At 37.1% G+C, this 15,840-nt stretch overlaps 1 protein-coding gene across 1 annotated transcript in view; it reads left to right on the plus strand.

Moving 5' to 3' along the window:
- The window catches only part of SPOCK1 (SPARC (osteonectin), cwcv and kazal like domains proteoglycan 1), a 794,690-nt gene that overhangs the window by 504,993 nt on the left and 273,857 nt on the right, over nucleotides 1-15,840 (plus strand). Inside the window, exon 5 of the mRNA XM_044659936.1 lies at nucleotides 5,054-5,183. Within this exon, the coding sequence (XP_044515871.1) occupies nucleotides 5,054-5,183 (130 nt within the window). The remainder of the gene's footprint in view (nucleotides 1-5,053; nucleotides 5,184-15,840) is intronic.

Raw genomic sequence — 15,840 nt, forward strand, 5'->3', positions numbered from 1 at the left:
GACTTCAGGGCAATTTTGCTGAATAATTTCTTTTAGTACGGAGTCCAGGTTTCTATTAATTTCTGGTTTTTCTGGAAGACCAATTATTCTCAAATTGTCTCTTCTAGACCGGTTTTCTTGGTCTGTCACTCTCTCATTGAGATATTTCATGTTTCCTTCTATTTTTTCAGTCTTTTGACTTTGTTTCATTTGTTCTTGTTGTCTTGAGAGATCATTAGCTTCTCCTTGCTCAATTCTAGCCTTTAGGGATTGATTTTCGGCTATAATCTTTCGGTTTTCGGCCATAATCTTCTGGTTTTCGGCCATAATCTTCTGGTTTTCAGCCATAATCTTCTGGTATTCCTTTTCAATCTGGTCATTTCTGGTGTTCAATTTGCTTATCAGTTCATTTGGTTTCTGAGCCTCACTTTCCAATTGCAAGATTCTACCTTTTAAACTGTTATTTTATTGACAGATCTCTTCCATTTTCCTCAAAATCTCAGTTTTGAACTCTTCCATAGCTTGTGAGGAGTTTTCCTTATTTGAGGAGGGTCCAGATGCTTGTTTGTTCTCCTCCTCTGTTTCTCGGTTGTCTGGATTTTCTCTGTGTAAAAGTTGTCGAGTGTTAAAGACTTCTTTTTCTTGTTGTTATTCTTTCTCTTCTGAGCTTCCTGAGACTGGGTAGCCATCATTAGCCCAGCAGCTTTTCAGGTTTATCCTCACGCTCAGGGTCTGTCTGCAATCTATTGGCTCCTGAGGTCTGAGTTCTCATTTTTTCCAAGGTCAAGCCTCCTGGTGGACCCCCTTGCTTCCTTCACATTTTTTTCATTATTTCCCTTGATATTCTTGATCTTTTGTTATTCCAAATGAAATTTGTTATAGTTCTTCCTAATTCAGTAAAGAAGTTTTTTGGTAATTTGATAGGTAAATTAATTTTGGTAGAATTGTCATTTTTATTATGTTAGCTCGTCCTACCCATGAACAATTAATGCCTTTCCAATTGCTGAGATCCAGTTTTATTTGTTTGGAAAGTGTTTTGTAATTGTTTTCGTATAATTGCTGTGTTTGTTTTGGTAGATAGATTCCCAAGTATTTTATATTGTCTAGGGTGATTTTAAATGGTGTTTCTCTTTCTACCTCTTGCTGCTCTAATGTGTTGGAAATGTATGGAAATGCTTATGACTTATGTGCATTTATTTTGTATCCTGCAAGTTTGCTAAAGTTGTTGATTATTTCTACCAGCTTCTTAGTTGGTTCTCTAGGATTTTTTTACTATACCATTATATCATCTGCAAAGAGTGATACCTTAGTCTCCTCATTTCCTATTTTGATACGTTGCATTTCTTTTTCTTTTCTAATTGCTACTACTAGTGTTTCTAGTACTATGTTGAATAGTAGAGGTGATAATGCGCATCCTTGTTTCATTCCTGATCTTATTGGGAAGGCTTCTAATTTATCCCCATTGCATATGATGCTTGTTGATGGTTTTAGGTATATACTGTTTATTATTTTTAGGAAAGGTCCTTCTATTCCTATACTTTTCAATGTTTTCAATAGGAATGGATGCTGTATTTTGTCAAAGGCTTTTTCAGCATCTATTGAGATGATCATGTGATTTTTGTTTGTTAGACTATTGATATGGTCAATTATGTGGATGGTTTTCCTAATGTTGAACCAACCTTGCATTCCTGGTATAAATCCCACCTGATCATGGTGGATGATCTTCTTAATTACTTGCTGGAGTCTCTTTGCTAGTATTCTATTTAAGATTTTTACATCTATGTTCATTAGGGAGATTGGTCCATAGTTTTCTTTCTCTGTTTTTGGTCTACCTGGCTTTGGAATAAGTACCATATTTGTGTCATAAAAGGAATTTGGTAGGACTCCTTCTTTGCTTATCATATCAAATAATTTGTATAGTATTGGGATTAGTTGTTCTTTGAATGTCTGATAGAATTCACTTTTGAATCCATCAGGCCCTGGCGATTTTTTCTTAGGGAGTTCTTTGATGGCTTGTTCAATTTCTATTTCTGATATGGGATTATTTAGGTATTCTATTTCTTCTGCTGTTAATCTAGGCAATTTATATTTTTGTAAATATTCATCCATATCTCCTAAATTGTTATATTTGTTGCCATATAATTGGGCGAAATAATGATTGCCTTTATTTCCCCTTCATTAGAGGTGAAATCTCTCTTTCCATCTTTGATACTGTCAATTTGGTTTTCTTCTTTCCTTTTTTTTATTAGATTGACCAGTATTTTGTTTATTTTATCTGTTCTTTCAAAATGCCAGCTTCTAGTCTTATTTATTAATTCAATAGTTCTTTTACTTTCTATTTTATTAATTTCTCCCTTGATTTTTAGTATTTCTAATTTAGTTTTCATCTGGGGATTTTTAATTTGCTCGCTTTCTAATTTTTTGAGTTGCATGCCCAATTCATTAATCTCTGCCCTCCTTAATTTGTTAATATATGCACTCAAGGATATAAATTTCCCCCTGAGTACTGACTTGGCTGCATCCCATAGAGTTTGGTAGGATGTCTCATCATTGTCATTCTCTTCAATGAAATTGTTGATTGTTTCTATGATTCCTTCTTTGACTAATTGGTTTTGGCAATCATATTGTTTAATTTTCAATTGGTTATTGATTTGCCTGTCCAAGTGCCCTACTAATCCTTGAGACCAATGATTCTCAAATTATCTCTTCTAGACCAGTTTTCTTGGTCTGTCACTTTCTCATTGAGATATTTCATGTTGCCTTCTATTTTTTCAGTCTTTTGACTTTGTTTTATTTGTTTCTTTTTGTCTTGACAGATCATTAGCTTCTAATTCCTCAATTCTAGCCTTTAGGGACTGGTTTCGGCTATAATATTTTGGTTTTCCTTTTCAATCTGGTCATTTCTGGTGTTCAATTTGCTTATCAGTTCATTTGGTTTCTGAGCCTCACTTTCCAATTGCAAAATTCTGCCTTTTAAACTGTCATTTTCTTGCCTGATTTCCTTTTGAGCTATTTCCCATTTCTCTAACCAAATCTTTTCCAGCTTTCTCATCATCTCTGTTTTGTATTCTTCAAGAGCTTGTGACCAGTTTTCATTATTTTGGGCGGGTCCAGATGCTTGTTTGTTCTCCTCCTCTGTTTCCTCGGTTGTCTGGATTTTCTCTGTGTAAAAGTTGTCGAGTGTTAAAGATTTTGTAATATTTATTCTTAAAGCTGAATTTACCCCAAAAGATACTCAAGTTACTAAATGTGGTTTGTTGGGAGATTGGCTGCCTGATAAGAGAGAAATGATGGCTTTGACCACAGGCTTTTATTTTACTGATTTGTGATACCGTGAAGGGGTTCCTTCTGTGGCACATGCCATCCTAATAGCACTATACATCATTATGACAAAGGTTAGAATGGGAGAAAGCTTGAGCTCAATTGAAAGAATAGAATTTTGATTATTTTAACGGTTTAAAGTAACATTACCTTGGAGTCTTTATCACTTGGCAAATTACAAGGTGGAATGAAATTGCTTTAGAAATGTATCCAGAGATACTTTTCTACAGCTGTGATAAAGTCATTCAGTTGTATTTAAGAATGCGTTTCTATCTAAACCACTCTGAGATAGGCTTTTTGCTGAGCTTAGAGGACAGAGTCTAGGGAGGATGCGGAAAGAGGCCTACTTATCATTTTCCTTAGCTTCCAAAGTGGAACATTTATATGATTTGTGTTTCACCCTTTGTGTGGTATGTTGGAAGGAAGGCTGGATTTGAAGTTATAAGTACTGGGTTTGAATCCTTGTTCTGCAATGTGGTAGATCACCATGGCAGATCATGGCAGACCCTCAGCTTCTGAATCTATAAAATGAATGGATTGCATGAGATGATTTCTTAGGTCCCTAAGGACTACAAGGACCTAAAATTTCACTCAGTCTCACTCTCTCATTAATCCTATGATCTAGCCTAAATCCTAGTTTGAGCATATGGTGGTTTAATAGAAACATCAATGGTCTTAGAATCAGAATGAACTGAGTTGGTTTCCTACTTCAGAGGCTTACTAATTGGGTTACCCTGTGTAACTTCTCTCTGGCTTGGTTTCCTCATCTAGAAAATGAAGATAATAGTAGCATTTCTATTAGAGGGTTATTATGAAGATCAAAAAGAAAGTGTTTTGAAAATATTTATTGTATCTGTTAGTGGCAGGTGCTATTTGTCTCCTCTTCTTACTCCTTGCCTTCCCCCCACTTCCGAATGTAAACTTCTTTTTTTTTTTTAAACCCCTGTACTTCGGTGTATTGTCTCATAGGTGGAAGATTGGTAAGTGTGGCCAATGGGGGTCAAGTGACTTGCCCAGGGTCACATAGTTGGGAAGTGGCTGAGGCCGGGTTTGAACCTAGGACCTCCTGTCCCCAGGCCCGACTCTCACTCCACTGAGCTACCCAGCCGCCCCTTGAATGTAAACTTCTTGAGCAAAAATATTCTGTTTATTTTATTCCCTAGCACAGTGAGTGGCAATAGTAGGTTCTTAATGAATTCTTGTTTATTGATTGATAATGATTCTTCTGATGATATTTGCAAAAAAAAATCACCTTGTCTTAGTTAAGCTTAACTAATTGGCAATCCTAATGATTCAATAGCCAATTATTCTTCAGTACCTTATTTTTTTTCTGGATCATTAATATCCAAAATATCTATCATCTCCTTCACTTCTAAGATGGTGGACATGTGACCCTCTCCGAAGCAGTCTCTGGGACTGTCTAATTAGCTTGTCTAATGACTGCTCTCTTTCATGACTCTCTTTATCCTTCAGAGTTACAGCTTGATAATCTGGTTCTTAGAAAGTAATTTTCTAACTGTTGACTGTAGGTACCCCAAATTCATATCTACGTTTTCTTTGTTTCTCCTCAAGGTGTTAGAAATAAGAAAACTGAGAGCAGCTGAAGGGGTGGGGGTTTGCTTAATTATTGTATTAAGTGACCCTTCCACCCATAATCCACCAAAGAAAAGACTCTGGGCTATTTGGGGTCTTGGCTAATAGTTGTTTTTTTTTTTCTCCTTTGTGTGTATGTCTGTCTGTTTCATAGTCTTAGGCAAAAGAAGGGGAACATGGCCCACAAACCCTGGACTGGAACCTCAAATGTAGTCAAGTGCAAACCTTGCCCAGCTTCAGCACACACCAGCCTTGTCTGTGGCTCTGATGGCCACACCTACACCTCCAAGGTAAATGTTCTATTTTCTCTACAGGTCTTTTCCATCATCATTATTATAATCAATAAGCATTCTCTAAAAGACTTCATATAATTTGAGTTGAACCAAAAGAAATCTCCACTCCATATGTTCCCTTGTCAGTGAAAACACACATGCACACACTTATATGAGTGCATAGACACATGTATCCATATGCCATTTTTCCCATCATTGAATTTTATATGACTGTGTGTGGCAAACATATGTGAATAATCCTCCAAAACACAAGCCAGATAGCAAAGTTACATTATTTAGACCAAAACACAAGGCCTCTTAAGTGACAGAGGACAAAGGGGGAATAGTATATTTCAGTGGGCCAGATCTGAAAGATTCATTAATGGTTTGAGCCGGAATGGGGAAATTTGTGATCAATTTTTTCACTGAGCCAGGAAGACTTCAAGGAGGAGAGGATTTTAGAACCATTTACATGATGAGAAGGAGGCAGCCTGATTGTTGTGGAGGAAGTGGCCTATGCCTCTAGTTTACTGAAAGTGAGAATATGACCCACAGATGTCCACTGATGGGCATGCAATAGTGCCCTCATTTATAGGGCTACATTTTTGGTTTTAAGGAAATAACAGTGACAAATTTGTAAAGAAAGGAATGGATCAGTAAGATCAAGCATAGATGACTTTTTAAATCCTTAAACTTTCTCTTCTTTTTCTCTATCAGAAACTTAGTTAACAGAGGTAAGATGATAGTGAGAGAAGTCAGATAATCCAGGGATGCTGGGATAGATATAGGAAAGGGGTCATACAAATGAGTCATTAATCCATTGGTAACTTTGTCCACCTTTTATGGTTTACCTTGTAATAATGGAGAATTCATTGGGATTGGAGGGACTATACAGTATTACACTATAAAAATAAATAAAATATATTAATTTAAATAGATATATTATATGTGTGTGTTTTTGTGGATACACACACACACACACACACACACACATATATAAAACAAGCCAATCCACATGTATTGATCCTCATTGTGTCCAGAGTCTCATATGAGGCATAATGGAGGAGATACATAGGGAAGAACAGACAGGGTCCTTTGTGTTTTAAATAAGATATCCCACAGTATGTATCTGTAGCATAATTCACTATAACAATAGCACCTCATATTTCTATAACATTCTAAGATTTGCAAAGCACTTTCCTTATAACAATGTCTTAAAATATATAGTATAATGATTTGCTATCACTCAATTGATGCATAAAAAGACTAGGCCTCAGAGAGGTTAAGGAACTTGAGCAGTCACATGATGAATAAATGCAAAATTCAGTATTATAACCCAAGTCTTTGGAGCCTAGTCCAAATAGAGTGTGCTATCTTAAGGGAGTGAGCAAAGTCAAAATTTAATATTAGTCTGTACCCGTATTAGCACTCCAAGACAACCTCTGAATTTTAAATTGGAAAAAATTTAATTTTAAGATTTAGGTTTCATGGGGCTTCTCCTCTTGCAAAATGAGGTTGGAGACAAGTGCTTTGTTTACCTGTAATCAAGCCTCTTAGATAGAGAAGCTAAGCCAGGCAGAGAAAAGTGGTGGCCATTCTAAAAATCAAGTGACTGGCATCCAGAAGACTCTTGTCCCAGGAGAGGTTGAATCTTTCTATCAAAAACGCTTTGGAAAGAGATGTGAAGAAGAGCATAAAATGGATTAGTGGGAGAAAGTAGGGTCTTTTTTTTCTTGGAATTCCAGATTGAGTAGTTGTACCATAGGTCTTGGGCATGTGACTGGCTCTTGGGATAGGTAAAGGAGGGTAGTAATGATGAGAGCTGCTGGCCACACATGGCTTGTGCCTTTTCCTTCTTCGGTCTGCTTTTTATTATTTAATAAATAATTATGAATTAAGATATCATCTCCACAGAATTTTATCATGACAAAAAGTTACTGATATTGAGGGAGCCAGACATCTAGAAACTCCTTGCATAGAATTGCCATCCAGCCTCATCAGATTTCTTTGGACTGGTTGTATTAGAATTGCATATCTGTCTTCTCCCAACCCCCCTCCTGCCGCCATGTTCTGAGCAACGTGTCAAAAGGGAAGGAAATACTGTTGGGCTATAACCTCCCCATCCATTGGTTAACCATAATAGGTCTTTGCAGAGCCTTTACTGCCAGCTTAGCCTGGGAAATGATGATATATTTCTGTGACTACATCCTCTCATCATTGATTTCATATTGCATAGATCATATATTTTCTGTTCCCTTTATTTATCACTTTACCACTCTTGATTTTCTCATATATCTGACAAAAGAGCAGTTTCATAAAATGTAGGGGTGTGACTTGGCTTTGGGTTTTATCAGGAACCTTGTTATGCATCCAGGGCACAAATGAGCAATGAAAAAGAAGACTCTCTTTGTTGAGTCAATAGTCCACACCTCCAAGATCATGGACTTATTATGTGGTAGCCCCACAGTGGATTTCAACTGGCTAATAGTTTTCCCCTTCTCTGATACAGTTATTACTGGCCATCAGCCAAAATTACATGAAAGAAGATATTTTCAGTGGACCTTAAACTATTTCCCTCAATTTCATACAGTCTTCTCTGGACAAATGGTGTGCCTCAGTCAAGGGGATAAGCTAGATGGAATGGAGCCATCTAGTTTGTTTTAAGTTTTCCCCTGTTTTAAGTATCGTTTATTAAGTAGACACTTATTCCTATTGTTGCTTTTGTAGGAGTGCAAAACCCCTCTTTTCTGGGCCCACAGGCAAAGCATCCTGGCCCCATATGTCTATTACAGATTGTTTATGGAGTCCCTTAGCTTATCTAGATAGTAAGAAAATCTTTTTTCTGAGAAAAGTTTTAAACTTGCTCAAAGTGGGTTTCTATAAGGAATTACTTACCGTGCTAATAAAAAGTGATGCATTTCAAATGGGATCTACATTTGAATCCTGGACCTGACTTCTGGGTTAAGATGGCTATAGTGTAAGAGGCAGGGCCATTCCTTTCCTCAGCACCAGCTGAGTGCTCTAAAGGACAAAAAAACAAAAAACAAAAAACAAAAGTAGATGAGCTAAGGAGCTCCATAGTATGGCACAGCATTGAAAGTAATTGGGATTTGGTCATTTCCACACTATAAGGGGATGAAATAGCTCCCACTAAAGCACTAGCTGATCAACCCTCCCCCACTCCACCTATGGCACCAGAGTCAGAGCCAGCGTTGCAGAATCAGAGCAAGCATGTGGAAATTTTTAAGTTCTTGGGAGCTAGCTAAGAACACCATGGACTTACCATTAAGAGACACTAGACTTGGGACCCCAGGCAGCTGAGGAATGTGGACCTTGGGTGCAGAAGTAGAGCAGAGAGGGGTGGCACACAGTAGAAGCCATAGAAACTTGAAAAATAGCCTCAGGCAAAAAGCGCTCCATAGCTAGATACACAGACTTCTGGCTCAGGAGGGAAGAAAAAATCAATATAGCAATGGCCAGCAATGCCCAAGAAATACAGGCTTCTACCACCAAAAAGAACAAGAGAAAGGCATTGACCTTGGATAGTTTTTATGGAGAAAAAATCCAGACTACAGAGGAGACAGCAAAGGACGACAAACAAGTATGGCTACAAACCTTCCAAAAAAAAAAAAAAAAAGAAATTGGTCACAAGCTCTTGAGGATCTTAAATTTGAGATGATAAATCAAATGAGAAAGACTGAAGCATCTTGGCAAGGAAAGTGGAAAATAGTTCAAAAAGAAAATAACAGTTTAAAGACAGAATCTTTTACTTGGATAAAGAAGTCCAGAAATCAAATGAAATGATAAGCAAATTGAAGACCAGAATTGACCTGCTTTGGAAGCTATGAAAAGCAGGATAGACAAAACCGAAAAGGAAAATCAAAAAAATCATAGCTGAAAATCAGTCTTTACCAGAATTGAGCAAGTAGAAGTTAATGATCTCACAATACAGCAAGAATTAATAGAGCAAAGCCAAAAGAATGGCAAAATAGAAGGAAACATGAAATATCTCCACTGAGAAAATGCCTGACATGGTAAACCTTTCTAGAAGTGACAATTTGAGAATCATTTGTCTACCTGAAAACCTAGAGATAAATGGAAACCTTGACATCATACTACAAGAAATTATACAAGAAAATTGCCCTGATGTTCTGCAACAAGAGGGCAAAATAGACATTGAAAGAATCCATATATTAAATCTCTACATTAAATCCTCAAAAGACAACTCCAAGAAATGTAATTGCCAAATTAAAGAGTTTCTATTCTAAGGAGAAAATATTACAAGATGCATGAAAGAGACAATTCAGATATCAAGGAGCACCAATTAGGATTACACAGGATCTCTCAGCCTCCACACTAAAGGACCACAAGTTTTGTTATATGATATTCAGAAAGGCAAGAGAATTGAGTCTACAACCAAGGATCACCTACCCATCAAAATTGACTATATACTTCTAGGGGAAAGTAGAGGTATTCAACAAAATAGAAGATTTCCAAATATTTGTAAAGAATTCTGGACCTGCCACTCACTAGCTGGTCTTGTATGACTCCCCAGTTTCAAATTCCTAATATATAAAATGAAAGGGTAAAGTAAAATTACCTTTAACTTCTCTTTCAGCTATCTATGACCTTATGAAATAGTTCTTTTTCAAAAGGATTATTCCTAATATAGATTTCATTGTGTTCTATTCCTACTCAAAAAAGCTCTACTCTCTCCCAGTAGTTTCTAGGATCAAATGCAAATTCCTCTATTTGGCATTTAAAATCCCTCACAACTTGTGTCCAACCTGCATTTCAAGCTTATTTCATATTATTTTCCTCCACATATTTTATAGGCTAAACCAGTGATGGGCAAAGTATTCCCCATGGGCCGGATCCATGCCATAGTTTGCCCATCACTGCCTTAAGCAATTCCCTAATCACTACATCTGGATGTTGGGGCTTTGTTTATATCATGTACATTTACATATGTATCTGGTGATTCCATCATTGATTGTAAATTCCCTCAAGACATAGACTATTTCTTTTTCTCTTTGAATTCCCCTTTATGAATGCTTTGTTGATTAATTGATTCAGTGCATAACAAGAGAGAGCATTGATTTAGTTTCTGATTGCCATTAACTTCCTGTGAGACCTTTGTCAGCTCATTTCTCTTCTCTATACTTCATTTTCCTAATATTTAAAATGAATAGCTTGTATTAAATGATCCCTTATGTCCCTTCTCTATCTCCAGTCATTGATATTATTCATCACTATCTCTGAATACTATAGTGTATGTGTTTTTTTCTTAGATTTAATTTAAAACATTCAATTAATAAGGATTTATTTTCACTCCTTTCTATCTTCCTCCATTGGAAAAAAAGAGAATTAAAATAAAAAACAATACTCATAACTAACATGCATGGTGAAGTAAAACAAATTCATATATTGGGCAAAAAATGTTTTAATTTATATTTAAGAGTCCTTCATCTTTCTCTCGGAAGGTCAGTGATATCAGTCCTATGGAATTTTAATTTATTCATTGCATTGATCAGTCATTAAATCTTTAAAATTTGTTCATTTACAATATTATTATTGTATAAATTGTTCTCAAATAAACTTCAGGCTCTATCAGTTTATATAAAATTTTCCAGGTTTCTCTGATGCCATTCTTTTCTTCATTTCCTAATGCACAATAATATTCTATTGCATTTACATACTATAATTTGTTCAACTATTCTCAAATGATGAATATTCTTTTATTTTCCAGTTTTTTGACACTATAGGAAAAAGCTGCCATAAAGATTGTTGCACATATAGGAATTTTATCTCTTTCTTTGATTCTCCCTATTATTTAACTTACCTTTTATCACCTATTTCTCCACCTAACTCACCTCTTTATATGGTCATATCCTCAATCTTGTCTTCACTTACAATGTTCCACTTTTTTGTTTATAAACTCTGAAATTCCTTTATCTGATTTCTATTTGTTGTCATTCTACCTCTCCCCCTTTGTCCTCATTCCAACCTCCAATGCCTCTACTCAGTTCTTTCCCAGAAAGCCTTACAATGACTTTCCTTCCTTCTCAGTTGGGCCCTGGTGAAACAGTTCAGTGCAACACTATTATCTTTTCTTGAGTCATTTCCCCCTCTATCTTACCATTGATCTTACCCTGTTATGAATTAGTCTTGGATTACTCCAATATTCTGTGACCTTCACTCCTACAAATATGGAGCTGTAAAACGCCTAGGGAAAAATCACAAACCAGACACTAGTTCCACTCAAAATTTGTTACATAATCTCAACTAGTTCCTCACTGTGGCTAGGAAATGCTTTTATACTTCCGTATTTGATCCACTATCTCACCATAGTAGCTTTTCCAAATCTTTTCATTCCTTTTCAATCTTATCTAATTCCCTCTACTCCCACTCTTTCAGCTGAGAACCTTGCCTCATATTTCACTAAAAAAATTGAAGACATTTATTTTGGGTTACTGTTCTTCCTTTCTTCTTTATCTTGAATCACTCAAATACCTTTTACCCTTCTCTCCTCTTTTAATCCTGTGAATAAGTGGTCTACTTCTATATGCAAAAGTGATCCCATTCTACCCTGTCTTCTCCAGCAGATCACTCCCTCCCCTCATCCTTACTTGATCACTAATCTTATATCTTTCCCAAATACTGGCTCTTGCTTTACTATCTAATAATATCACTATCTCTGGTCCTCAGAAAATCCTTGCTATATATGTCCAACAGCTATCATCCTATATTTCTCCTCCCATTCCTACCTAAATTTCTTGAGAAAGCCATGTACTATTAACAGGCACCTTCACTTCCTTTTCTCTCTCTATAGTCTGCCTATTAAACTCATCATTCAACTGATCCTTCTCCAAACTTACTTATATTCCCTCATCAAATCTAATGGCCTTTTCTGAATTTTCATCTTTTTTGGACTCTGCAGCCTCTGACATTGTCAGTTACCTTCTCCTCATTTCCTTCCTACCTGTCCAACTGCTCCTATTCTGTCTCCTTTACTGTTTCTTCATCCAGATTGTTCCATTAACCTTTCCCTCCAAAATATGGTGTTAATATATGTATCCCTCAAACTTTGTCATGGGCCCTCTTTTGTTCTCCCTTTATATTGTTTTATTGACCATGCAGTGAAATGGGATATGAGAATAACTTGAAGTACTCATCAGATGCTTTAAAGTTTTATTCTGTCAAAGGGTAAGGACAATTCATGTAATGACAGGGAAAGACTCTTTACCCAGGACTGACCCCAATTGCCAAGGTATTGCCTTGATACATATAGTTGTAACAAGACAAAGAAGGTATAACTAACAATGATAAAGTTGCTTAGTGACAAAACAGTTTGTCCACATCAAAGAGTCTATTATCAGGTTTGTCCAGCATGAAGGAGGGAGACAATCAGTCTTTTTTTGGTAATTGAAAGTCTATTCATGACAGAGCCATGCTTGCTGGTTTGCAACTTCTGTGTTTTCCATTACTGAGAGCTGACACAGTTTGGTCTTATTTGACCTTTGGTTCTTGTCTATGGTTTTGACAGTAACAGATTGACAGTAACAGAGTTCACCTTGCATGTACTTATGTGCAACAAGAACTGTTGTTATGCCAATTTCACAGCATATTTTGATTGAATGGGATATGCTCAACAGCTAGGTTTTGACCTGAAGCTGCTGAGTCCTAGGAATATAAGAATTCAGGAAAATGAGAAGCATTAGCAAGGGGTAAATTTTAGGGTCTTGAGGGATCTTATCAGCTCACATGGATTCAATTGCTATCTGTATGCAGATGATTCTTAGATTATTTTTTATAACCACCATCTCTCTCTTAACCCCTAATATCAGATCTCCAGTTGACTTATTTTGGACATCTCAAACTGGGTACCCATAGATAACTTATCATGTCCAAACCTGAGCTCATTATAGTTTCTCAAAAACCCTTCTTTCTTCCTACCTTTCTTATTATTGGTATCTCCATCCACTTAGTCATTCAGGTTCACAACTTGGATATCATTTTCAATTCCTCACTTTCATAATCAATAAGTTGACAAATCCTATCATTCTTCTTTGGGGGCAGAGCCAAGATGGTGGCTTAGGAGCATCTAAAACCATAACCTCTCCAACAATCCTTCCAAACCAATATTTACATTATGCTTCAAAGAAAAAAGAAATACAAACCCCAAGAAGTCATGAGACTCTCCTACTGAAAACAGCTTGAAAGATAGTCACAGAACATCTATTTTCATAGGAAAAGGGAGAGGCACCCTCCCCTACCCAGCCCACTGAGAATTGTGATAAGACCAGGCTGATTATGTGAGCCTCCGCACAAAGACAGTAGTCATGAGGGCTTGCCTCTGGCCCACCATATGTGACCCAGGGCTCTGAAAACAGCTGGTAGGGAGGATCTTGGGGAGGGAGGATGAAATCAGGCAGGACACCCTCCCTCACCCACCATGCTGAGACTGTGAAAAGACCAGGCTGTTTCTGTCAGACCAAAGCAGAGATAATAGCCATGAGGGTTCTTCTTTGACTTACTACACATGGTCCAGGGCTTAATAAGGACTGGCAGGGAGGAATGGGTGGGGAAGCACCTTACTGAACACACTTAGTCCACTTTGTATAATGAAAAATTTGGCCAAGAGCAGACCAACTCAGCCAGTTAGCCCAACCAGTTGAATCTAGCATACCAACAAAGGAATGAGTAAAGAGAAGGTTCAGCTTCAGTGCAGAACAGCTCAAACACTCTGTGCTCGTTTTGAGTCTACATTCCCAACCATGTCCAGATCAACCCATGTGTTCAAGCAGTTGTTTTTCTTCTGTGTTTCCACTCCTGCAGTTCTTCCTCTGAATGTGGGTAGTGTTCTTTTCCATAAATCCCTCCAAATTGTCCTGGGTCATTGCATTGCTGCCAGTACAGAAGTCCATTACATTTGATTTTACCACAGTATATCAGTCTCTGTGTACAATGTTCTTCTGGCTCTGTTCCTTTCGCGCTGTATCAATTCCTGGAGGTCTTTCCAGTTCACATGGAATTCCTCCAGTTTATTATTCCTTTGAGCACAATAGTATTCCATTACCTGCATATACCACAATTTGTTCAGCCATTCTCCAATTGAAGGGCATACCCTCATTTTCCAGTTTTTTTGCCACCACAAAAAGCATGGCTATACATATTTTTGTACATGTCTGTTCATCTATGATCTCTTTGGGGAACAAGCCCAGCTGGATACTGGAGTACAAACCCAGCTGGTACAAACCTATGGCTGGATCGAAGGACAGGCAGTCTTTTAGAGCTCTTTGAGCATGGTTCAAAATTGCCTTCCAGAATGGTTGTATTAGTTCACAGCTCCACCAAGCAATGCATTAATGTCCCAAATTGACCACATCCCCTCCAACATTCATTACTCTCCCCTTCTATTATTTTAGCCAATCTGCTAGTTATGAGGTGGTACCTCAGAGTTGTTTTCATTTGTATTTCTCTAATTATTAGTTATTTAGAACACTTTCTCATGTGCTTATTGATAGTTTTGATTTCTTTATCTGAAAATTGCCTATTCATTTCCCTTGCCCATTTATTAATTGGGGAATGGCTTGATTTTTTTTATACAATGGATTTAGCTCCATGCATATTTGAGTAATTAGACCTCTTGTCAGAGTTTTTCGTTATAAAGATTTTTTCCCAGTTAGTTGTTTCCCTTCTGATTTTGGTTGCATTGTTTTTGTTTGTACAAAACCTTTTTAATTTAACATAATCAAAATTATTTATTTTACATTTTGTAATTTTTTCTAACTCTTGCTTGGTTTAAAAATTTTCCATTTCCCAAAGATCTGAGAGGTATAGTATTCTGTGTTCACTTAATTTACTTATAGTTTCCTTCTTTATATTCAAGTTATTCACCCATTCTGAATTTATTTAGTGTATGGTGTGAGATGTTGATCTAAACCTAATCTCTCCCATATTGTTTTCCAATTTTCCCAATAATTTTTGTCAAATAGTGGATTTTTATCCCAAAAGTTGGGCTCTTTGGGTTTATCATACACTCTTGCTGACATCTCTTACCCCAAGTCTCTTCCACTGATCCTCCCTTCTGTCTCTTAGCTAGTACCATATCGTTTTTTTTTTATTTTTAACATTTATTATTAATCATTTTTAACATGATTACATGTTTCATGCTCCTATATTCCCCTTCACCCCCCGCACTCCCCCCACCCATGGCCGACGCACTTTTCCACTGGTTTTGTCATGTGTCCTTGATCAAGACCAATTTCCCAATTGTTGGTGGTTGCATTGGTGTGGTAGATTCGAGTCCACACCCTCAATCATGTCCGCCCCGACCCATGCATTCAAGCAGTTACTTTTCTTATATGTTTCCTCTCCTGCAGTCCTTCCTCTAAATGTGGGTAGCATTCTTTACCATAAATCCCTCAGAATTGTCCTGGGTCATTGCATTGCTGCTGGTACAGAAGCCCATTACATTCAATTTTACCACAGTATATCAGTCTCTGTGTACAATGTTCTTTTGGCTCTGCTCCTTTCGCTCTGCATCAGATCCCGGAGGTCTCTCCAGTTCGCCTGGAACTCCTCCAGTTTATTATTCCTTTTAGCACAATAGTATTCCATCACCCGCATATACCACAGTTTGTTCAGCCATTCCCCAACTGAAGGACATACC

Source organism: Gracilinanus agilis, chromosome 2 (assembly GCF_016433145.1).
Source record: "Gracilinanus agilis isolate LMUSP501 chromosome 2, AgileGrace, whole genome shotgun sequence".
Lineage (NCBI taxonomy): Eukaryota > Metazoa > Chordata > Mammalia > Didelphimorphia > Didelphidae > Gracilinanus > Gracilinanus agilis.